General features: G+C 38.1%; 2 protein-coding genes and 2 long non-coding RNA genes across 5 annotated transcripts; 1 reads left to right on the forward strand and 3 right to left on the reverse strand.

Annotated features, from left to right (window-relative positions):
- The first annotated feature begins 500 nt into the window (after positions 1-500).
- LOC124342122 (uncharacterized protein K02A2.6-like) lies at positions 501-2308 on the forward strand. The gene is made up of 2 exons (XM_046795093.1): positions 501-1535; positions 1580-2308. Exons 1-2 carry the CDS (start codon positions 501-503, stop codon positions 2306-2308), a joined length of 1764 nt encoding a protein of 587 aa, XP_046651049.1.
- Positions 2309-14342: 12034 nt separating this feature from the next.
- LOC124341802 lies at positions 14343-15287 on the reverse strand. Of its 2 annotated transcripts, XR_006918613.1 has the most exons (4): positions 15149-15287; positions 14965-15086; positions 14751-14899; positions 14343-14686 (listed from the first exon to the last, which is right to left on the reverse strand). It is a non-coding gene; the product is annotated as an uncharacterized LOC124341802 (long non-coding RNA). The 2 variants fall into 2 exon arrangements; XR_006918612.1 differs by having other exon boundaries at positions 14751-15086.
- A 334-nt stretch (positions 15288-15621) lies between these two features.
- LOC124341799 lies at positions 15622-16856 on the reverse strand. Its single transcript, XR_006918609.1, has 5 exons — positions 16461-16856; positions 16262-16387; positions 15985-16203; positions 15749-15925; positions 15622-15687 (listed from the first exon to the last, which is right to left on the reverse strand). It is a non-coding gene; the product is annotated as an uncharacterized LOC124341799 (long non-coding RNA).
- A 16-nt stretch (positions 16857-16872) lies between these two features.
- On the reverse strand, positions 16873-18681 carry LOC124342123. The gene is made up of 8 exons (XM_046795094.1): positions 18582-18681; positions 18184-18508; positions 17984-18103; positions 17797-17904; positions 17442-17732; positions 17136-17359; positions 16951-17065; positions 16873-16889 (listed from the first exon to the last, which is right to left on the reverse strand). The coding sequence occupies exons 1-8, from the start codon at positions 18633-18635 to the stop codon at positions 16873-16875; spliced, it is 1254 nt and encodes a 417-aa protein (XP_046651050.1). The 5' UTR covers positions 18636-18681.
- Positions 18682-25577: the final 6896 nt, after the last annotated feature.

Here is a 25577-nt window from a genome sequence, read left to right on the forward strand (position 1 = left end):
GAGCTTCGCTCATTCATGGGGCTCGTGGAACAATTGGCGGGATTCTCCACGGACGTAGCGGCCGCCAAGGGCCCATTACGGCCGTTGGGGTTGTGGGGTGATTTGGACTAGAGCTTCAACGCTCTGGAAAAAGGCAATGAGGCTCTGGTTTCGATCCCCAGCTGAACCCGTCAACAAATTGTTAGTCGCGCCTGTAATGGCAGCACAGCACAGATTCTTGATAATAGTGTCAAGAAACATGACGTTAAATATACTATGATGTATAATACATCTCGATAAACTGAAGCGCCTTTGATCATGTTATGGAAAAGGCGCTATATAAATGTAATACATAATAATAATAAAAAGTTGCTGAGTTCCCGGAATTCGTATGTATGGACGCCGGACCACGAAAGTGCCTTCGCTGCGGTTAAAGCGGCGCTAACGGCGCCTCCAATATTGACTCATTTCAACCCGGAACTCGACACAGCGCTCCAGGTGGATGCTTCCCGAAAAACGGGATGGAATACGCCCTCCTGCAGCGCCACAACGATGTATGGAAGCTCGTCGATGCAAACTTGCGGTGGTGCACCGACACGAAGACCAGATACGCGACAGTGGAGCTGGAACTTGCCGCAGTGGAATGGGCCATGCGAAAATGCAAACTTTATTTGCTGGGGCTCCCAACTTTTACGTTAATGATCGACCACCAGGCGCTTGTAACAATCTTGGACCGTTACACCTTGGACGCGGTTGAAAATCCGAAATTGCAACGTCTAAAAGAGAGGCTCACGCCATTTGTATTTACAACCGTGTGGAGGAAAGGGCGGGATCATGCGATTCCAGACGCGCTGTCACGCGCTCCGGTGAACGACCCCGGACCAGAGGATGAAGCGTCCAGTGACGACGTTCAGGCATTCGCGTGGACCATGACACTGAGGCGAGTTGCAGCCATCACCGCTACAAGCTCGGACGATGACGATCAATCAGATCTGTCGCTCGAAAATTCGTTTCGACCTACGGACATGTTGCTCAACAGCCTACGCGAGGTCGCAACAGCCGACGAAACGTATCTTGATCTCATAGCCGCCGTCGAAGCCGGATTCTCCGCTCGTCGTGAAATAACCGCTCCATCCGTGCGACAATACTGGACGATCCGGCAGGAATTATCCGTGGACAACGGCCTGGTGCTTTTCGGAAAGCGCATCGTCATCCCCCAACGCTCCCGCCGCGACATCCTCGTGAAACTCCACGCCGCCCACCAGGGGATCGTAAGAATGAAACGACGTGCCCGTCAAACGATCTACTGGCCCAGCCTGAACAACGACATAGTATCGATGGTCGAACGCTGCCAGGCCTGCCAAGAACGTCTCCCGTCTCAACAACGAGAGCCCCTCCTCCGTGACGTCCTACCAGAGCGCGTCTTTGAAGAAGTAACGGCGGACCTGTTTGAGTCTGTCCACCTCCATGTGCTGGTTTTTACCGATCGCTTATCTGGATGGCCGGTGATCCACCGCTGGCATCACGCCCCGACCGCACGCGAATTAATTCAGGCAGTAACCGGGAATTTTGTCGACCTTGGCGTCCCTACTCGCTTCAGGAGCGACGGCGGCCCACAATTTGCCAGAAACGTCCAGAACGCGCTACGGAATTGGGCGTGGAATGGCAGAACTCATCGCCGTATTACGCCCAAAGCAACGGCCATGCCGAAGCCGCGATGGATGCCATGAAACGCTTGGTCGAAAAAATCGCTCCTGCCAGGGACCTCGACTCCGACGAATTCCTCCAAGGCCTACTCGAATTTAGGAACACGCCGCGAGAAAACGGGATGTCTCCAGCCAAAATGGTCTTCGGCCGTCAACTTCAATCCATCCTTCCCACTCACAAATCCTCATTTGATCCTAGATGGCGGGAAATCATGGAAGCCCGTGACCGGCAGCTGGAACTCGACGGAGCCGTGAAATGGATATACGACGAGCGGGCCCGTTCATTGTCACCACTTCTCATCGGATCACGGGTTCGCGTCCAAAACACGTCGACTCTGTTATGGGACAAAGGAGGCGTCGTCGTGAGCGTGGGAAAGTACAGTTCATATCGGGTCAAGTTCGCCAGCGGGAGTGTGCTATGGCGGAATCGGCGACACCTGCGGCCGATGATTACCGACAACGAACCTGCCCCGCCACCAGCTAGCACCGATAACGAGACGAACAACGACGGCCACATCGGCGACGACCCAGCCCTGGGTCCAGACGCGGCTCGTCAACAAGCAGATCCACCGGCGCCAATCATCCCCCGACGAAGCGGGCGAATCCGCAAACCAAATGTTTGATTTGCTGATTAGGGCGCTTTTGTATTACCGCGCTATTCATTTAAGGCGCCCTTGCATTGCAGCGCCACTGTACGTCATGTTCATGTTACATCATTCATTCACTTCACGTTCATGTTCATGTTCTTTTCATGTTAAGTTCATGTTACTTTTCAACCCGTGTTTACTTTCTATGAAATTTTGTATCTTTATTATGCGGGCGAGTGCTCCCCCCCCCCATCGCTGCCCCCGTAATTACAATCCAGGCTATGAGTAAAGTTCATTCCCCACCCTACGTTATATGCCCCACACTACAGTACCATGTCTGTCCTTTTCAGAGCCCTGACAATGTTTGCATTGTTTGTGTTTTGTGTCAAGCGGCTCCATCCTTGTATATGTTGCCGCTTGGAAGAGGGTTGTTATGTCCCTGTCTCCCCCGTTCGACGATGGTGGAACTGTGGGGCCTGGGAGCAGGACGGCAGTCTCGCTTGCACCTTCGTGTAGTTCACATCCTTGTGGTCTTGTTTGGCTCATCTAGGAATACAGTGCCGTGGCTTAATGGTCACGCACCCAGACTTAACACGGTCGACTTTCTAAACTTCTGAAGTCTGAAGGATAAGTAAGTTTGTATGCAAAAATGTAATTGCAACCAATTTTTTCTTTGGTGATAGGTGAGACTGGACCTATCTTGAACACTGTACCAAATTGGACAGTGTCGCTCTCTCTTTATACAGATAAATCAATCCAAATTATTTTTCTAGCACGAGGACTTTACCAATAGGATTACCTTATTCTGATCTATTTCGTTCAAGGATAGGGAAATCAATCCTTTTTGCTGAAAAACGGGCCAATGTTCAAAATTCTTTGAGATACTTACTTTTTAATTCTGTAGTTCTAGAAAAAGACAATTAAGAATACAGATAGATTAAAAAACAAAACAAATCTTTGTAGCGTCCCATATTACCATTACTGATGATCGACATGGAGTTGTTAAACTTGCACGAGAAGATCTACACAATCCTGGGCTTGTTCATATTCATTTTAGCAGCCAAAAACTGAATCGAAAAGATTCTTCTATCTTTAGGGTTTACCCAATACGATTACCTTGTGATTTATTCCATTCAATAACACGGGCTTTTAAATCCTATGACATTTTAAAACTATGGAAAAATATTTTAAAACAGAAATAGTAAAAGAAAATAACTTAAAATTTAATTTTTGTTGTTATAAATATTATAAATCAATGAAATTTTAGCTTAAAAGTAAATAAGGGTGCACTAAAGCCAATGAGAATGAATAAGGTAGCTGACGCCGTGCATTGTGTTTGTGAATTGTGATGCAATTGCCACCCCAGGGATCATGGGAAAACGCAAAAGAGTTTTGAAGCTAAACTAAAACAACAATGTAATTCAGTGGGAAGTCAAATATTTTGTATGCCTAAGTTACGTAAAATTATTAAATAACATTCAATCAAACAAAATATGAATTTGCTTTATATAATGCCAATCCATTTACTCCATTTTGGAATGCCACTTAGAATGAGGACAAGTAAAAACCAAACATATCATTTTGATACACTTTTTGGCAGATGGACGTGTGTTTCTGGGTACGTTTTTTGTTCTTGCCGCACCTATTAACCCCGAAATTTAGTCAAATCGATAGACGAATTTATTTGAAAAACGTAAAATTACGCAGTGCAATGGACCACTTCAATCATTTCACATTCGAAATGGGATTCAACTGGATTGATTGGCCAAGCTGGTAAAGCCAATTTCAATTGCTTGATCAGCCGGATCAGGAACTCACTGGCATCTTGCTGCTCACGGACTGAATAACTCGGATGAAGCATCCACAAATTCTTGACAAGATCTCTGTTAAAAATAGATAAACTTATAAAGACACATTGATAATGGACACCACGTAACACTAATTGCTCGTTTATTTTGTCCACTTCAATGGACAAACCTTTCTTCCGTGCGGTTATCATGTTGGCCAGCAAGGAAGCAAAGTGTGGCAAGTTTCCAGTGCCTTCGAAACTCGTAACCAGATCGTCAGTGAAGCCGGGAAGAGCAAACAAGGCTTGGAGGGTTGCATTGACGTAACACGTATTGCCAAAATTCCTGAGGCTTTGTTAAAAATTTGCAAAGTAAGTTTTTTTTGCAAGATATTTTAAAAAAGAAAAACAATAAAACGAACCCGATATCGTAAGGTGGATATGTAATCGTCGGATCACTGAAAATGTAAGGTCGGCTCCTGGTCCACTGTTCTAAAATGTAGAGAAGAAAAAAAAATATTTAAGAATACATATATTATAAGGAAACCTCCACAAATCCACTTACTCCTTGGACTCCTATTATTTAGAGGAATGTAGGGACTCAGGATCTCTTTCAGTTCGTTTTCCTTAATCTCAATGGCAAGCCTGACTATGTCGGGATGTTTTGTCTTTTTTGCTATCGAGAATTTGTTTGGCGTGGATTTTCCTGGCTGATATTTGCGGGACTTACTCTACTAATTCAGGTGAAGAATGCGTTAGTATTCTCGACTTCACAGATGACTTTTTGACCGTGTCGGCATCAAAAATAGAAGTCAAAGAAGACTTTTCGTGCATGGAATCGTAGTATGTAGTCTCCTGTGTATCTGTGTAGTGTATCAATACACAGTTTTCCATTTGCCATGACTGTTCCCTAGTGGCACACGATAGCCGTTGGATATCCACCCATGGTTTTAGGTTGATCCCAAATGATGTACTTTGGATGTGTTTTGGACATCATAATTACCGTTCCATACCAAGTCTTCAGGTTATCTGTGGGTGATCTAAAGTACACTCGCTTCCATAAATATGTAGGCCACCGCCCGCGGGTTGTACCGCTTCAAATATACCTTTACGGTATGTTTACTTAAGCTTGTGAAAGGAAGAAAATAAACTTGAGGGATGGGTCAGAAAAAATCATTATCTTGGTTTCATATGTAACCCCTTCCTACTCTATTGTCGAATATACCATAAAGGCGCGCATAAAGGTATTTTTGAAGCAACCAAAAACCAAAATAAAAAAAAAAATATGCTGAATAAATTTAGTCACGAAAATCTTGAACTAAGTTACAATTTATACGTAAAAAATGTATATTTCTTTCTTGTCAAAAGGTGTGGCGCATACAGGTTTACTGTTGCCAATCGGGTTTTCGGCGATAACCCATGCAGGTCTTCATGAGATGGATGTATAGGATGATAGAGAGCTGTGTAGTATGATATTAACTCAGATATATCTGCTAAAACAACAATAATTTTGATTCAAATTGTTTCTAAATGCGCAGTTTCCAAACTCTTCAATTTTCTTTTTTTGCACTACGTCACCTTCGACTGTTTTAACGAAGTGCACTTAATGGTTGATTATCCTGGATATTTCGTTCTTTCGTACAGAAATAAAATTTGAAACAAGATTCCTTCGGTAATATCCTTCGGTAATTTTTTTAAACGTTAAAGAGACAGAAAATAAAGGTTATGGTAGATTAATACATACTATAACGTTTGGAAAATTCTGTTTCCCTTTATTCTCTTTCATAATTGATTCTTTATAACTAATTGACTAATAATCTGTTAATAAAAAATATTATGAGTTGTGCGACTTAGGTGTGGCCGCCACCCCACGTCGCACTTCATGTTTAGATTAAGTTTTAGCAACATTTATTACTATAGTAACATGGAATTTGAAAAATTATTATTTACATATAAACTATAAAGAAATGGATGTGGTCTCTCAGCAGTTAGATAAACCACCGCTGAAAAAATCTTAATTCGGGCATATAACCTAAGTGTTTTATGATCGGTTTCGAAATCGATACCGATGGTAGCGTCGCTAGCGATATTACCATAGCTTTACTTCGTCTTTCGTTACATTGTTTGGTGTACACACCAACCGGACCACGCTTTCCCTTATACTTAATGTCAATGTTGGTCTAATGGTTAGCAATCCGGGCTGCCACTCGTATAGATCGGGGTTCGAATCTCGATCAAGTCATTTAGGTTATTTAAAATTTGTAACTTTTGAAAAATTACACTTCTCGGAGGTAAATGGAAGTGGAAGATCGGTGGTAACTCTTCACGACCGCCAAAAGATTTTGATGACTGTGGAGAGGACAAGGGAAGAAGAGAGAGATGACCCAGAGCTTCAAAATGAGTATGATCAAACATTTTTTAAATGTTCCTCAACTTCTTGGTTGATGACTTACTGTTAAAATAAGGGGAATAGAAATTTTTCTTGATCAAAAAATTTATTAAAATCAAGATCATCATTTATTAAAAACAGTAAACAAAAAGAGGCAATAAAAAGAACAATAAAGACGAAATCGAACAAGAACAATAAAAATCAAATCAAATATCATCAAAATATCAATATCATATCATGAAAACTTGTCTCGCTAGGGAAGATTCAAACTTTTTTTCTTTTTGTTTACACTGCTGAGCACTCACTGCACTGACAGTTGGAAGGTTAAGCAAACAAAAGCGAATTCACTGCCTTGGATTCGGCAACCAGCTAGGTAACAAATACGCAAATTAAATTTTTTAAACAGTAAAAAAAACAAATTAAAACCCCATGGCGCCATGGATCAAATTTTGACAGAATTATGTACAAAATTTGGTGACGATTGGTCATTCAGGGAAGAAACGTATAAAGGAAAACTAAATGGACATTAAACCCTCTGAATTTCACTACTAGCTACTACTACCCTACCCCCTATACCCCACACCCTATATATTGTTAAGGACCTTCGTATATAAATATACCTCAGGGATAATTAATTGTAATTATTTGTTTTTATTTTGTAGTTAAAAACAAATTTGCCAAAATAAATGGAGCGTTCAATGGTTTTGCAGTAAAATCTATTGCTTGGGCCATTAATGCGGTAATACAGCTGTTGAAACTATTTTTCGACATTTATGGCAAGCCTATCTTTGTCCACTGTGTTAACTTGTCGAGGGACATCAGTTTGGCATCTTTCGCACAATTCTTTCCTTAAAGGAATTCTAACGATTTCTCGAATGGGATGAACACAGTTCAATAGGAGAGTCATTAAACCGACAGCGTTTTCCACCAAAGTATGAGAATGCAAAATCAAAAATTTTTCCACTCACTTTTAAAGAGAAATTATTGCATATCCAAATAATTCTATTAGGATTAGGACTTACGCAATAGGACTACCTTCGCATCTAATCCGTTGAAGAACATCCGGTTTTAAATCAATGATATTTTAAATGTACAATTTTTTTAATAGGAAACAATAATATAAAACAGCAACAACTAAAATGTTGGAGTCGTAAAGAATAGACTAAAATTTATAATTTATTTTTTTGTAGATTCAAAAACACTTCCACTGATGGTGTTCATGTGATGGATGAATTGGACAATTTGGGGTGCAGTCAGGAATCAAATCAGTTATATCGATATAGATCAAACAACAGATTTGATTCAAATATGTTCAGAGTGGGATCTTCAAACTGTTATTAAAGGTCTTTGTTTGTTTACGGCATCTTCTTTAATGGGTTTGATAATGCGAACTTAAGGGCTATTCATTATGGTTACTTTGTACAATCGCATATAAATCCAATTGATGTCTAAAAAAATGTATCTTCTTTTTCGTTGGTTCATTGACTTTGTTCCTTGATTCATCTGTAAAATTAAAGCTGTTTTATTTTGATGGTTAAGTTACAAATTTACAATAGATAAAATTGATCGCGTAATGACTTGGCAGAACAGTCTATTGATTGGGCCATTTAAGCTCAAATTCAGCTGTCGATATCTTAACCTTATATCTTGAGGCGATAACAATCGAAGTGGAAAATGTTCAACATTAATAGGAAGCTATCTATTTTCCACTGTGTTGAACTTCAGATTGCTTTCAGTTTTACATCCTACAATGCATCTAAATATGCTTCTATCAAAGACTGGCTGAAATTTGGTAAAAAACACAGTTTTCTTCTTCTAAATGCTGATGAGAACTATGTTTGAGCATTTTCTCTGTAGGTTTAACATAACAAGATTATACTAATGCACTGATCCACGCTTTTTCTTCCGGTTTTAACTCATAGAGAGACTGCATGATGAAGGCCATAAATTTGTATAATGCTTTCCAGTCTATTACTGCTGGGTGCGTTGGCAGTGTTGCATTGTTTAGTGGTCTCTTTTTAGCAAAATCATTTATGTACGAGTTTATGTAATTTGCCTCTGAATACACTGGCATAGATTGCTTTAATTTGTACGAATGTAACGATTGAATTGGTTTAGTCATCAGAATCGTCATCAGGTTCCTCGTTCACTCTTCTTGGATATACTGGAGTTGAATGGTTCAAGGTAGCGATCCCACTCGAATCAATTCGAGGTATTTCACGCAATCTGAGTTGAATAATTTTTTTCAAAATACAATTAGAGTTGAATTTGAATTGATTTGAATTGACAAAAACTCAATTCGAATCAATTCGAATGGAATTTGAATCGATTCGAATGAAATCAAGAAAAAATAATAAAAAAAAAATTTCTTTTATTTGGCAAGAAATATTACACTAAAACATCCATAATTTTAACTGGTTTAAATAATTGCAGTAGAATATCACTTAAATCTACTGGATTTAGTGATAATTCAATAATAATAGAATATTGGTCCATTTGAAAGCACCCAAACAGTATCCATCACCTTCGTTTATAGAAATGAAGAGGTGGCACATCTAGCGGTCGAAATTGAAACTAAAAATATTCCAACTTTGCAAAAATTTTATCAAATTTGACACGAATTGACCAAAATATTCGTGAATATTCACAATGAATATTCATGAATCGGGAAATGAATATTCAGGTAAATTTTTATGAATATTTACCCAAAAATATCACAATTCAAATGAATATGCCTGAATATGAATTTGATTTTTCCAATTCGAGTTGAACTGAATATTCGAAAAATCTCAAAAAACGCAATTCAAGTTGAATCGATTCGAATCAAATGCAATTCGGGTGGGATCGCTAGTTCAAGGGTACAAAGACAGTTATGGTTTTGGGTGTGGGCAATGGTTGACGATTTTGGGTGATGAGGCAGATCTATGTTGGTTTTCTCTTGATGGTAATGATTTTATTACAGTGTTTTTCGTTATCTTGGTTGTCGTGAGGTTAGATGTCGTTGTGGTTTTGCTTTTGGTGTTGTAGTCGTTTTTTAAAATGATTTCGAGCATGAGATCAGGGGATCCTAGACGTTCTGTCCCGGATCATCTGTCCCAGACGTTCTGCCCCGCCTTTCTGTCCCGATTCTTCTGTCCAACCCTTCTGTACCAATGAGAGACGTTCTGTCCCACCCTCTGTATGTCGATCAAGTATTAAGGATTGCAGCAAACAAGTGCCCGTGGTGTTCGCTCTAATGAGCCATTGCACTGTTGATGAATACACTGTCCTGTTTTCTTCCATTAACAAACTGTTTGAGCGAGACAAATTGGGTCCACCTAAAGTAATTCAGATGATGCTTGATTTCGAAAAAGCAACGTGGAAGGCCCTTAAATCGATCTATAGTGGAGTTGACTTGGTAGGCTGCTTTTTTCATTGGTGTCAAGTGGTCCGCAAGAGAATGGACCAAGAAGAGCTGGAAAAGTCAACAACTTCATCTGAAAACCGTAGAATGTGCCGTCTTTTTGCTCTCCCCCTTCTTCCTCATCAATTCGTTAAACGCAGTTTTGATTCAATATAATGAGCTAAGCAACAGGACCACTAATTGCTGTGTGTGCTTATATGGATCGCCAGTGGATTTCCTCAAAGGTTCATCCGCCAGAGAATTGGTCCGTCTTTTTGTTAGTCGTTCGTACAAATAAGCTACTGAAGACTGGCACAACGGTTTTCAGGTACTATACGGTAATCTCTATCAGTCTTGATTGTTTCTCTTTTATTCTTCTCTTATAGGCCCTTTTGGTACGAGGAACAAAAATGCCGTTGTATAATTTAGTCAATAGTTGTTAAGAAGAGGCCGACCTCATCGATCTTCAATCAGCCAGAGCAAACTGACTCAGGAACAAAGTCCGAAGCCTTGGCTGTTAATGAGCGGTTGACAGAAGTTTCTATTTCAATGCAGGAATAAAAGAGTATGAAATTGTTTTTGTTTTTTTACAACTCTGTCCCGTTTCAAACCTTTCTGTCCCGGTGCGATTCGTTCTATCCCGGGACAGAATGTCGGGACAGAACGTCTGGGACAGATGATCTGGTACAGAACGTCCCCGTACCAGATCAGGTGTTGTGTTGGGATAATCTATTAATAAATTCAGGGTGTCTGGGTTTCAAATTATTTTTGGCAAGGAAGGGAACGGCATGCTGTGGGCAGAAAATTTTGGTGCCATTGCAAAATTACGGGTGTCTACCGTCGGAGAAGTCTATTGAGTTTATCAGTGTTGGATTGTGGAATTCAAATTTCCATTTCTGATTCATTGGTCTTTGATCGTCACACAAAAATAACTTAAAGATTTTCCTTTTCTTTTCCGATACACTTGACTAGCTGTTTATACAGAATTAGTCTTGTGATTTCATTCGTCCCAAATCTCGTCATGCTAATTATTATCGCACTATTCTAAGTTCGATGTTGGTTCTTCTAATTTCAAGGGATTATTTGAATTGAATTGTTGGATTGTACAATCTATGGCGTATTCAAACAGTTTATTGGGTTGGAAAACCTCGCCACCTAGTTATTTACAAGGTACTACAGTAACATTTATCATGCCAAATGTGTGTTACACACAACAATGATAGTCTTTGACGACATAATATAAAAGTTTATTAATTTTTTATTTTTATTTTTTATTTTTTGCATCTCTTGCAGTTAAAATATGTTTACAAATATGTTGTGATAAAATTAAATATAAACAATACTAAAAGTAATACACATTTGAATTTTGGATAGATTAAAGATAAGAGCTCTTCCCTAGCAAGACAGGTTTTCTAATATATAAAAAACGAAAAGTACAGGGTTGTAGATCTCGTTACGTTGATCATTTTTAACATGGGGCTTAGGGTGTTCAAATGAGCGGGTGTACCCATAAAATACGTCTAAAGTTTCTAGTTTTACGGGGCCGTGTTACCACTTCGAGTTTGTTCTCTGATGAAAACGATTAGACGCCACGATGTACTCTTAGCTTCTCGACTACTTACCCATTAGGCTCAGTAGCAGATCCTTCCTTCGTAGAACAAAGGCTGGCTCACACAAGGCAGCCAAAAGAACCATGGTTGGGCCTGCCAGAACGGCGTTATATACGTCAGTTGTGCCTGCTCCTTCATTGTCTTCATCAGACGTGTCTGAACTAAACGAATTGCAGCTAGCGATACTTGGCCTATCCAACGGAACTGAACGGCTCTTTCGCCAACGCACCCGATTGTTGGTCATGAATGAGAAACTGTTCCTGCTGCCAATTCAATATTGATGCGAATATCCACCTTTAGCCTCTAGCGAGCTCTTAGGCAATTGAACAGCGCAGTTTCAGGGGGCTCTCGATAGTTGATTTGGCATTATTTTTCAGGGGGATACACCTCAAAGATATTTTTCGTCGATTTAATTAGAACATATTTTCTAGATTTGCAAGAATATGGTTGAGTTTTGTTGCTTTGACGTAATTAGCTGCGTAATATTCGTGGCAAAAATTTTAATTTCTTTATATCTTCTAGATTGCCTCAGCTTTTTGGTCTGAATGTTAACCAATTATTACCACTTACTTGGTCAATTATTTTTACCAAACGCCTGTGTGGGGGAAATCCCATCAAGGCAAGGATCTCTCTACCATCACACTTGTGGTATTTAATCATAAAAATATTTCTTGTACGTTATCTTTTCATTAATCACTCATATATTCTTCTTGGAAGATGACCATGTTGAAGAAACCAAGAGGCTTATTGAATTGCACCAGAGTGGTGAGTTTATACCCAATAAAGAATCCTAGTATAGCAAAAACCAACCATTCTTGAACCACACGCAAGGTAATACAGCCTTGGCAGACGATGTGTGGAAACATTATTAATAATAAACTTCCAAACTATTTTTAAACACCACCTGTAGATTTTTACAACGCAGACCAATAGCAAGAAGAAAAAGAAGATGAAGATGTCGATGCTTTTGAAGGGACAACTGTAATTAATCTTACTGGTAGTTCTTCAAAAAACAAACAGCAAACCCTTATCGTCTAAAAGAATTTTGTACCATTAAGCTGCTAGTACTTTGCAAAAGAAAAGTCATCTGACGTGCATGCTGCAGTTGCTGAAGGAGCACAGGCCCCAGAAAACAATTGATATTCATCGACGGGCGTGATATGCCACAGCCATCTACCTAACATTAGCGCCTGCTAGGTAATGTCGATACAGCGTTTGTTGGAACTTTTGGACTGAAACACCTTCCCTACAGTTATCTTACTTAATGTGTTTTTACAGTACAAACATTCTGAATCTAAAGAAACATCCATTGCCACACGTCACTAATTTAGACAACGAAGGAAATGAGAGTTACACATTTTGGTATTGAAAATGCATTGGCCGGTGAATCCCCAAGTGCATATTTTCACCACGCAGATTATTGCAATATACTGATAATTTACCAATCCAATCCAAACACCCTTCCACCATCTATCCGAAAAAGGTACTATTTTTTTTTCAGTTTCCATTTCACTCTTTTCCTATTTCAATTTTTGTTTGTATAAATAAGGATTTGTATGCAACTGTATCTAAAAAATCTATTGTACAGCTACCACTGCAAATATGTCACTAGTAATGTGATTTTTTTTTTCTCTGTATTTGATTAAGAATCTGCACAGGGAACTGGAAATCGAAGAATCTGGGTGGCTTCTAAGAGGGGAAGCAACTCGCTCAATTGTCAATAACACAACAACAATTCCACACTTCGAGGCTTATCTTAGCTGTGATGGTGTCCTTTTTTTCAACAACTCTGAGCAAGCCGAATATATCGCTCTCTGTGTTATTGTACATTCCGTGAGTGAATCTGCTGATCGCTCTCGGAGAAAGCCGATTTTGTCGTAGAAACAATCTCCAATCATCGTTGGAGTGGCTCACTGTAAAGAGAAGCCAGACTTGAATTCGTTTTTATCAGCCATTATTAAGGAAGTAAAACGGCTCGATCCAAATAACGACGATAATACTACTATTGGACGCCCATTCACCACCTCTATTCGCTGTGATATCACCGATTTTCCAATGCGGTAATATTTAAAAAGAGTAAAAGGCCATACGGGATACTATGGCTGCGATTGTTGTATACAACCTGGTGTTGCATGCGAAGTTCATTCCAAAAAGCGCAGTAGGGAAAAAAGCCCCAAAAAACAATTCAGTTTCTCGATGTGAACGCCCCTCCTAGAACTGACGAAAATTTCCTGTCTTACTGCAAGTCTGATGACTGTTCCGATGAACATCTAAATGGTCATGACGATCTCAGTCCGTTTATGGAATAGAATTTTCCGATGGTTACCGGTTTCATTGTAGAACCAATGCATACCTTTTATGCTGAATGTGTAGGTGGTAGACTGAAAGGCATCGCCTGCAACCCAAACGAGGGTAAACTGAGTTCTTCACAACTCAAGCAAGTTGACCAAAGGTTGGAACTATTTGAACAATGCAAATCTTTTAAATTTGAAAGGCCTTACCCGAGGAGAATTTTCGCATGACGACATGCATTTATAATGTATTGTAAATGGAAGAAAAAAATGTAACCTGCATTGTGCAACATACACCAAAAGTGCTCCCTTTTTCCGTTTTGGAAAGCGTTTAACACGTATTCTACGTGCATGCACAGAACTGTTTTATTTTCATTTTTAAATGTGTTTTTAATACATTCATAATGCATGCTGAAAACGAACTTTTATTTGGCCTACAGATATGAAATTCCGCATATTTATGAATCGGATGTAGTTCTATTGGATTCAGAAATTTCGGCAAAAAAGACAAAAAGAAACAGATTTTGTCAACTTTATTTTATTTATTTCATCAACGTTACTTATAACATGCGACGTATAACATATAACTTATAACATTTAAACTCACCACCGGTATAGTCGGAACATCGCAGCCTTCAGTCTCTTTATCAAAGCCGTCGATAGGCACATCTTGCAAACGGTCCGTGTCAGCGAATTCCAGCGGAACGGGCAACGCCAGGGCTGAATAATCAAATTCGAAAGACGTCCGCGTCTCGGAAGCATCCGGAAAGGGCGATATGGCATTCAGCATATGGCATTCGGATGAGTCTTCTCCGCCAATGGCGCGTGAAGTTGCAGCAACGCCATTGCAAACTTATTTTTTTTTTTTCATGCCGATGGATCGGAAAGAGAAAATTTCGATTTCCGTGAAATGTTGGCCAGACAAACTTTCAGCTCAATCATGGCGTATTTTTGCGCTAACAAATTCAGAAAAATTATTTTTAATTGAGTCTAAATAAAAAGCTTCTGAATTAAATTCACCGATGCAAGTGCGGACGCCAGCGCTAAATGGAATAAAAGCGTACAGATGTCGTCGACGCTGTTCTCCGGCAGGAATCGATCCGGTTTGAAAGATTCCGGATCAGGGAAAAATTCCGGATTGTGATGGGCGGCGTAAATATTCATGCAAACTGTTACACCTTTAATTAAAATTTGCGTTGGCATGAAGAAGGCCTTGGCTACGTCGCTCGCTTACCAATGCATTTCTTTCAACTGTAAGGCTTTTTTCAAGATCTTGAAGTAGTTGCTTTTCTTCTTGAAGCATCGAAACTTTTATCTCTGCGCTTGCAAGCAGTTGCTGAGCATTCATCGCTTCGTCTATGAAACAGGAATAATAATTTCAAAGTTATAATTTTAAGTGAAAGATGTAATGAAAATACCTCGTAAAACTGCAATGCTTTGCTCGTGTTTAGCAATTGTGCAGGCATAAATCTTATTCTTATCTTCTAAAGCGTTAAGTTGTTTCTTGCAAGACTCCAAGTTGCCCTTAAGAGCACATTTTAATACAATTTTACTAATTAAAACTTATTTTATTGCGATTACCCGCAATGTTTTTTCCTTTGAATCGGCATATTCATTGTGGGTGCTTAAACGCACGTTCTGGGCTCTTAATTCAGCTAACTGTCCTTGAATTGCTTGAATTTGACTGTCTAAAGCAGCCTCCTTTTCTTTCTTTTCTTTGAGGATACTATCTTCGCGTTGTCGAGCTATGGTTGGCGCTCGATCCTCGTGTTCCTGTTGAAAGAAATAAAAGAATTAATTTTCAAACACACAGAAAAAATTGTATTTCTTTACCTGAAGAATTTGATCTATGTAGTTATTCAATTTCTTATTCTCTTCCTCTTCAAATAGAATTTGCTCAGAAATAGACACATATTGACTATAAATCTGAGTTAGGGTCATTCCTGATTTTAACAACCTATTAAATGAAATCATTATATTAATTTACATTAAAAAAAATGGGAAACACATTCGATTACCGAGAAGCCGCAGGTGACATGGCTTCAATGTTTTCTTCTAGTTCTTCGAGTTCTAGCACTCTTGAAGTCTTCTCACGTCGTATGGTCATAATCTCTCTTGTTCTTGTTTCAAGTTCATCTTGCAGAAGCCTCTGTTGTCGAACAATAAGTTCCCGTTCTTGGTCCAGCCTTCTCTCTCTATACAAATTTTCAATTTTGATTTACCTTAATACAAGCTGTTAAAAATGTGAGCTTACTTGTATTCCAAAGTGAGTTGTTGGCTGTTAAGCTCTTCAGTTTTAATAAGGGCTTCAGATTTTTCTTTATTAGCATGAACAAGTTGATCAGTTAAAGCCTTGAGCTCCCCTGTAAGTCTACCCAGGCCGTCATTTCTTCTTGAAAGTAGAGAGTTAAGCCTATTTTTTTTCTAAAAGCGATTCCTTTTTTTCTTCCAATCTTGCTGCATAGCTTCAAGCCTAAAACAAAGATTGATTTTAAAATACGAATTACAAGAAAAATAGAAATATAGCTTACAAAGTAGGTTTTGATCCAACATTTTTGAGCTGATCTTGCGAGGAGGCAAGATTCCCATCTGTCAGATCTTGAATTAGACTCCTCTCTTCGTGCCCAATCTTGTAGTTGCTGAAGCTGTGAATCCAACTTTTTAGTTGGATGTTTTTTAAAAACATATTAAAGTAGGCTAAAAGTTACACAAATTCTTTTTCAAATTTACCAGCAACAGTTTGAAATGCCGTAAAACATTTTGCTGTCAACTTAACTAGCAACAGGTTAAGATCGTAGGCGAAAATATTTTCTGCACTGTTAGTCCATTATACAAACACTAGTTCCAGGGAAAACTGAATTAGATAAAAGGCTAGAATGAATTCATTCTTCACAACTTTGTCAACTTAAATTGTTTAGTAGGGGTCTGCTTTCTGCTCCCGTAAATCAAAATATTAGAATTTTGTCACTTTGACATTTTACAAAACATGGCGGCCATTGCAAATAATTTGAGAAATGAATGACGCTAAACAGTAGACCCCGAAAAGAAAGTGCAAGACTAAATCTTTTTCAAAAAATGTGCTGTTAACGGAAAATTATATTGTTGTTGAAATTGAGAATCATAAAAAAGTCAAATTATTGTTTCAATTCACTATTGGTACTTGAAAAAATTAATGTAGAAACCAAAAAGAAATAATTCACCAACAAACTAATACAATCACTTGAAAGAAATAATATTATGTTCTCCAATGCGCTTGTGATCAAGCATTCCATTATTCTTTTAGCTAAAGTTGAACAGTACGAAATGTGACCGAGATCCGTAATTTGGACCGCGCACTAAATGTAAAGCAAAGTAAAATGATCTGACTGGCACAATGCGATGTAATAATATAATAATTAGACCTACCAGACTAACGGATAGATCCAAATCAATTAGAGCAGTGTTGAGTATCATGACGTCTTCTAACCGGTTCAAAGGAAGACTTAAGTTTCGGTCTACCGTTTTCCGAAAGTGATCCATGTTTTTATCGAGACATGTTTCTATAAATTTTTTTGACGGAATCAAATGCTTCAGTAATGAATTAGTGGCATTTATGCCCTGCAACACTTGGGCTTTCCAAGCTGCATCATCTAAAATGAATTACGAAAAAGGGACATATCAAGTATAGTAAGAAGAAAGATAAATATTAAGAAGGAAACACGCCATAAATACCAGAAGTGTTTGTTGGAATATTGTTCTGAACTGCAATTCCGGTCTCACCATTGGAAACACTATTTCGTTTTTCTAAAGCCGTTACTCCCGTAAATCTCGTTTCGGAATTTTTACGATTAGAACTTGCGTTCGGTTCACTGTCAAGAGAAATCACGGATTGATTTCTACTATGAGTAGAATTTCGCTCATCGTCCGTTCCCTTTGATGCTGCTCCTTTCTTACTGACAATTGTTCGAGGCTTTTTCGCAATATTTCCACAAGTAGTAGGAAAAGGCTTGCTACCAGAACCAGCTAAATACCAAAATAAACAAAATAATTTTAGCAAGAATTTGATAATGAATGTGAAAATAATTACGTCTATTATTAGGAGTACTTGCAGAAAAGCTTCTAGACAAGTTTTTGGAGTTATCCATTCTTTTCGCTAGCTGCATAAGGGCGTGCGAACTTGTATCATAATTAGAGCCTTATGAAAAATAAAGGCAAACATTGATAACTTTAATTAAATTAGTTGAAGAAATCACCTTATATTAAAAATTACATACAAAAAGAGAGCTCTTTCGGAGGTCGTTCCCAGGATTCGAGGCTCTCGTTGCTTCCTAGCTGAGTTTCTTGCAAGGTGTTTAAAACTTTACTAATTTCATTCTCAGCTTCTTCATAAGGAACTACACATGGACAAAAATATAATTCGGGAATAAATTACAGCACTCTAGACGAAGGTAAGAAATTTTTTTACAGAACTTACCAGGGCATTCAGTGGTAAGATCCATTATGTCGTATTCTACAAAAGTCAGCTCAGGGTACCTGCGCTTTTTGAAATTAATCAAAAGCCATTCCCAAGTGTAGAGTCCGTTGACATTAAAGTCAGGATGGGGATGAAGAAAATATTTGAAATCTACATCTACCCAATCTTTTGGCACCAAGGATACAAGTTCAAACGACTTCCCATCAGGCCCGGTTTGATCACTGGAGACCACGTGAAAAAGCAGCTCTTGACTTGACGATCCTGGAGGAAGGCCAATCGTGGGATACGTCCCTCGAAATGGGCCTCCATTGTAACGACTACCTGGTTGCATTTTAAAACAAAGTAACATTTTTTTACCCACTCACAAAAAAAACTTTTAAGTTGAAATTCGAACTCACTTGCTTTGCCAATTTCAGAAGAGGAGACGAGCTGGTACCGTCAAAATTCGCCATTGTGATTTCTTCTTGGTAGACTGCCCCGAGAGTTATACGTGTAATGAACGCGTTTCTGAATGAAAGAAGACAACGGATCAGATTGCGCACTTTTACAACTTAGGGGGGGGGGACTATTGTTCTAGTCACGCTTTAATCGATTAATCAGTATGATTAATAGATAATGATTAATCAGTATCATTAACAGTTAACAGTATGATTACAGCTTACAGCGGCTATTCCCTGAACTTCGTAGACTGTGGTTGAAGTGAAAAACAACCTATGATTGAAGTGATTCTCTGAATTTTCCATCTAGTTTTGGGGCAGGAATATGGCTTTGAACTCTTTCAGGGAAAATAGCATCAAACTGTCGGATGATGAGATCGAAAAAGTTCTTAATGATTATTCGAGTTATAATAGAAAACGCCCGATAAGTGAACTGTCAAAAAAATATGCATCAAAATTACGCCGCAGAGCTAATGAGATTGTGGAAGTTTGGCAAAATCAGGGAGTTCCCCACAATTTTTGGGTGAATATGAAGAGCCACCCTGACTTGGTGTCTAAATTGCAATTGAAACCAGAAGCAGATACGATGCGTCAATCGCAAAATGAGGTAAACGAATGACACAATCAATCAAAAATATTTTTGCTCACTATAATTTGTAATTGGGTCTTTCACTTTATAGTTGTTTGTTCCTGGAACATTGGATGACAATCCTAGTGATGACTGTACAGATAGTGTGACGGACGGAAACGTAGATTTTGACCCTGATATACAAAGTTAGCATGAAAGTCAAAATTTATAAAAAAATCGTAGCTATAATTTATTTAATCATATTTTAGATTCAAAAGAAGCAGATAACTTCAAACTGAATTCAATCACAATGTTACAGCTGCTTAGACATTTCGCTGTCTATACTAATCAAAAACAGAAACACATGACGTACCTGTTGACACTGTTTAAACTTTACGAGCCTATCCCCTGTTATTCATTGCTGCCAAGCACAGGAAAGGAGTTGTTAAAAATTGATGGTAGTGACTGGCCTATCACTTCAAATGAATCAACACCACGAAAGCTGCCTGCAGCAATTCCAATAAATGAGGGCCATTATATTCATTTTGGGATTGAGAATGCTTTAAATGGCTCCTCTGTTGGCCTCATTCATCGCGATGCGGACCTGATCCAATTTGTTGACTTATATCGCAAACAACCAGGTCTTCTACCGGAAAAATTACGTGATAGGGTAAGATTAGTAGATTACGTTTATAAGGCTGTTCATCTTGATATATATAATATATCTAAGTAACCGAGGGACTGTTCACTCTTTTTACCAATTATAATCTCCGGAGAAAATAGAATTTTTCCTCAACTTTTTCCAGCAAACTGAGAGGCCTTTCCAAATATTTTCTTATTTTTCCTATTTATTTCCGGACGATTTTTTTAGATTCAGGCTTTTGACTACAAATTACAAAGTGAGAGAGCGAAGGGTATGCTCCGAGATGAATTCATCGATGAAGAAGAAATGACTGATGCAGCTGGTATTCCTCATTACGAAGTAGATATCAACATTGACGAGGCAAAACTGAACGAGGATAAAAATGCTGCTACCATTACACCCATTCTTGGACGAATACATTCCGTTCGCCCAACAGCTTCATCTGGAATAGGTACCGAAATTCTGCTTGCCACCTCTGTATTTGTTATTGGATTCTATGTTGGTAGGGGAAAGCCCGGTGATATCTCTAGCTTTCTGTATAATCTTGTCCTTGAATTTTGTCGTTTGTCGCCCTCAAATTGTGACAACGTATGTACTAATGGACGCGGTTTTACTGCTTCACTCCGCTGCATAATAGCAGATGGTCCCATGAGATCGTATTTGAAACGTACTAAGGGTCACTCTGGTTATTGGTCATGCGATCGTTGTATTCAGAAGGGGGACATGGTTAATCGAGCAATTTTATTTAAAAATGTAAATGCTCCAAAGAGAACGGACACTGATTTTTTGACGTATCACGCCAGTAAGTTTTCTGCCGACGACCACTTAAAAGATCCAACTGATATAAGTCCGTTTGTAGAAATGAATTTCCCAATGGTGACAGGCTTCGTAATTGATCCTATGCACACAGCAGTTGAAGGGGCTTTTGGACGTAGACTTGAAGGGTTTATATTTCTTTCGGGGGAAGGCAAACTCTCTAGTGCTCAAGTAGCTGAAGCTGACCGTCGAATGGGTCATTTTAATTTTTGTCGCCTTTATGGTTTCGATCGTTCCGTCGGGAAACTTTCCACCTGCAGAAATTTCAAAACTCATGTGAAGCGCAACATTTTGTATTATTTCCTGTATCCACTTTTTAAAGGGATTCTAAGCGATGAAGATCTGGAACATATAATGTTGTTACAATACGGGATGTTGCTCTTGGGTTCATTCAACCGAAAACCAGTTTCTAGTACAAATATCGCGGAAGCTAAGAAAACTTTCAATCAATATTCTGTGGGTCTCACTGAGCTCGGTATACCATGCAGGTTTGTGAGCCATCAGGTGACTCATTTGTGGACGGACGTACAAAAATATCAGTGTGGCGTTGAAACGAATAGTGCTTTCCCTTTTGAGAGTTTTCAAGGCTTTTTTCGACGGTGCTTACGTAGTGGTAATCTACAAGCCGAACAAATTCGAAACCACTGTATCGAAAAGAGTAAATACCAATTACCAACAACATCGTGTGGAATGATAATTGAAAACAAATTGCAACTTACTATTGAAGCAAAGACTTTGAATAAGAAATCAAACAAACTTTTGCAATTGGTACATAGAGGTAATCGCTGGCCAAAAAAGCTTGTTTTTACTGATTTTGTTCTGAGTGATACGTTTCCCAACAACGTATTTTTATCAAATTCATTCGATGCCTTTGTATGCGTCGATATTGCTATTAAGAATGGTATTACCCAAATAATTGCACACAAATTTCTCGAGCTTGTCAATGCATTCACATATCCTTATATTTCTTCCCGGTTTCATATCTTTTCTGGTTCAAATCTGAGCAGTGTTACGTTTCCCATGCGCCCCTCTGACGTTTTTTGTAAAGTTTTCGCTATTCCATTAAACCCATCCCCCCCAATATCTTTTGAAAATATCGAGCTCATTTGGTATTTAGCTCCCTTACTACATACATATGAAAACCGCAATCAATAAACACTCATAAAATCTTCCCGGTAATACCATATTGAAATAAACATGTAAGCATTAAGAAATGTTTGACTTCTTTGCGTGTCTTGATTTGAACTTGCTTGTATAAGTACTAATCAGTTTCAAGTTATAAACGCATTTATAAGAAACAAATCCACGCATTTTTTATAAATTTTATAATTGAAAATATTGTGCAGCTTTATATCGTAACGATCAGTGTAGTGGTTTGAGTGTTGGGTTGCGGTGCATGAGTTTAATGTTCAAATCCTTCGTCCGTCTGAAATTTTCAACATTTAATCATTATGAAGAATTTAGAGTATTTTGAATGAAAGAGTAATAATGTGCGACTTTCATTTATTCTTATCTTTTATATATGCATATAAGTTACCAGTTTTGATTGCAGGAGTTGTTTTGTTGAAACTGTTGCAGTGGTTAGAGTGTCGTAAGATGGTAATGGCCTACGTTCGGTTTCTACTTCAGACAGTCAGGTAATTCTTGAGTCAACCAATATTGTTTGATTGACGACGATATGCGTCTTCCACAAAATAATTTTAAAGAGTTAAGACGGCCATTTTGACTAAAGGATCAACAGTTATCTCGTTTTGTGTGTTGTATTGTTTATCAATGTATATAAGCAATATGTGGTCTGGTTGGCATAGTGGTTATAGCTTCGGTATGAGAAGCTAGGCAAAGTTCCTCGGTCTTAGGTTCGATTCCTGTCCTCGAAGTAGCTTTTTTCAAAGTCTTTGAGTTATTTGGCCTTCCAAATGAACAGGATTTTTTTATTTTAGCCATACAATATTTGTAGCGAAAGCATTTATAAATACAAAATTTTATGTTTTAACATGACTTTAAACGGATTCTGATTTTAGTTATTGGATACCATATACATTGCATTTTTCATCCGTCATTGAAACGGAAAATTCTTTTTCGCAGTCAGCGCCCTTTTTTCTAACCACTCCTCTTCAAAAACGGAGAATTCATTCCAATAATGAATTAAAATTGCGTTCTACATGCATGTGCTGATCCGACCGTATAACACAATGCGAAAATTCTCCTCGGGATAGCAAGTTCGCCAAGAAGTATAATTATCACGTGATAAGAAATATGCTGAAAAACATTTTGATACCAGTATTGGTTTTGCAATAAGAACACTTAGAAATGGTTTTGTTACTTCAATACGCCAGGTTGCTGATTGGTGGTTTTTCTAATGTGCCTGTCTCCAACGCAAATGTAACAGAAGCTTCTCGAGTGTTGACGATGTATGTGCAAAAATTGAAAGCATTTTAATACCCTATCCGGCCGACTTCCTGCTTTGCGACACATTTACCTGAGGACGCTGTGGAGTATGGCTGTGAAGTGGAGTAGTTGAGCGCCTTTGTTTTTGAAAATTTTTATATAGATTTTTCTGAAATATTCTTGCTTCTGGAAACTTAACGTCAGAGCAAATACGAAATAGGCTTGTAAAAAGTACTTTAAGCCGACTCCCGCTGACGGAATGATCATAAATTCTTCAACGCAATTTCAAATTTAATTAAAGAAATTACAAGTAAAGCTTGGCGGACAAAATATATTAATTAAATGTTCCGAATGGAAATTTTTTCCCCTGATTTTGTGCAACAACAAAAATTTCCGAACAACGTATGCTTATTTAAAAATGGAAATGTTGTGGTTTGTTCTGATTCATCGAGTTTCCAAAGCATGGCAATATTTTCCTTGTTGTTAGTTTTTTATTTCAATCCAAAGAACCTGCTTGCGTTCAGCCTTAATTATCAGCCAAATACAACACATTCATTGTATCTACGTTGGAAAACCGAATTGGTGAATGGAATATGAACAACTTACTTTGCAAGATGTTTAAAGTCCCTTATAAATTGTCTCACTATTCCAAGATGCCTGACATTACCCAACCAAATTTGAACCACAGATGGTATACCACACCTATACAACATACCATATGATATCTAAATAGCTATAATAAATGCTACTTCATGACTTGTCCAGTAAATGTTGTTGCTTCTGACATATTCTTAAATGTATCTTGCTTTCTGTGTCATATGTATTATTTGCCCTCAATTTTCTGTGTGTGTACATATAACACAGTATATTTGAATTTACAACAATTTTTTTGAACTTACAACTTACACACAACAATAAGTTTAATATTTCGTCCATTGAATGACACCGGTTTGAAACGCAGTAAACATGGGTTGGAAAACTATATTGATTAATCAAGATTTGCATGCGTTAAATTTTAGTGTGAAACCCATTCGTTACAAACTGTTGCAACGAATAGAATAAAAATTATGAGTTCATTTCAAAAACAACAAAATAATTCAAGTGTGTGACAATAGTATGAAATCCATATTACCCGAATAAATCCTCAACATTAATAAGATGAATATATACGGTGCTTAAATCTAATTCTACATACAGTTCATATTGGTTTCAGACACCCTCCGAAAAATGCAATCAACTAGAGGAAAAAATATCATTGACGGGTTGCACCCGTTAGGAATGTTTTTGAATCTGATGTTAAAAAAAGTTTGCTCTAAGTAAAAATTAAGTAAATAAATTCGTAACACAAGGATCATAAGAGTATCTAATGCAGCATTCACATCACGGAAATGAATGGTCCCCTCTTTTTTTTCATTCTTTCCTTTCCTCCCTTTTCTTCCCTCGGGCACGATTTACTCGTAAAGCCTATACGGCAACCACAATGGGCGAGCCAAATAAAAATATTCTGTTCACGGCACCCCTTCACAGTGCAACGCGACGCAAGGGTCGGCTTTACTCATACCTTTGGATCTTAATAAGGTCTATACCTGAAAATTTTACTATCTACAAACATGTATTCTTAAATATATTTTTGACGCTTTTTTAGCCCATAGATCATTGAATTTAAAACCATTTAAGTTAAAAAATTATAGGAAAGCAAAAATTTCATAGACGTTGAAGAACAATTAGACTCACCATTATTTGAAACATTGGCGTTCTCATCCACATCTTCTTTCTTTGGAGGAATTCCGAAGAATTTTCTCAATGTTTGTCGGGATCATCTCACATTGAAATAAAACTAGGGAGTATTTTTTTTTCAACTAGATGCAACAAGTTTTATGAAGTGATATGATTTTAAAATGAAAGACAGTTCGGTTTTCTTCAAACAGAACAACATTTCTTATTTTTTTTGTCGAAAGGACACCTGATGTTTTGGAGGCGGGAGCTTCCGTCAATGTCTTTTACACTGTCCCTAAAATATGAATTTCATGTCATTTGATATGCTATTGTCATTTAGCAAAAGTACCGGTACCGCAAAGTGAAAATTTCTGCCGCGTTACTGCGGTACGTACGATATGCAATTTGTTGCTTGTAAGTAAAATCAGGATTTAGCCGATTTAAAGTTTCACTTATTCAAAGTTTTTCTATAGGTGGACAAATGGAAAACCTCGATAATTCAAATAACTTACAGTCTGCCTCTTTTCCTGCAGCAAATTCATCTGTCAATGATGCTTGTAAGTAAAATCAGCATTTAGCCGATTTAAAGTTGTACTTATTCAAATTCTTTTATTATGGGAGCTAACGAGTTTTTTCTCACACAAGTTTTTTGAAGAATTAAACAATGACCAATCTTATCCTTCAATGACAAATGAACAATTGCTGCTTTTAAATTTCCAAATAACGGATTATCACAAGCTTATGCTAAATAAACAAAACATTATTGCCAGTGAACAGAATTCTCTGCAAGTGCAGCATTCCAAAAACATCCTGATTTAGAAAAACT

This window comes from Daphnia pulicaria, chromosome 6 (genome assembly GCF_021234035.1).
Source record: "Daphnia pulicaria isolate SC F1-1A chromosome 6, SC_F0-13Bv2, whole genome shotgun sequence".
Taxonomy (NCBI): Eukaryota; Metazoa; Arthropoda; class Branchiopoda; order Diplostraca; family Daphniidae; genus Daphnia; species Daphnia pulicaria.

Excerpts from the sequence above, each read along its gene's own strand:
- LOC124342122 (XM_046795093.1), top strand. The coding sequence starts at position 501 with ATGGAATACGCCCTCCTGCAGCGCCACAACGATGTATGGAAGCTCGTC. Across the intron at positions 1,536-1,579 it reads CACGCGAATTAATTCAGGCA|GAGCGACGGCGGCCCACAAT; the intron begins GTAACCGGGAAT and ends TACTCGCTTCAG.
- LOC124342123 (XM_046795094.1), bottom strand. The coding sequence starts at position 18,635 with ATGGCGAATTTTGACGGTACCAGCTCGTCTCCTCTTCTGAAATTGGCA. Across the intron at positions 18,104-18,183 it reads TCTTACCACTGAATGCCCTG|TTCCTTATGAAGAAGCTGAG; the intron begins GTAAGTTCTGTA and ends GTCCATGTGTAG. Across the intron at positions 17,360-17,441 it reads TATTCCAACAAACACTTCTG|ATGATGCAGCTTGGAAAGCC; the intron begins GTATTTATGGCG and ends AATTCATTTTAG.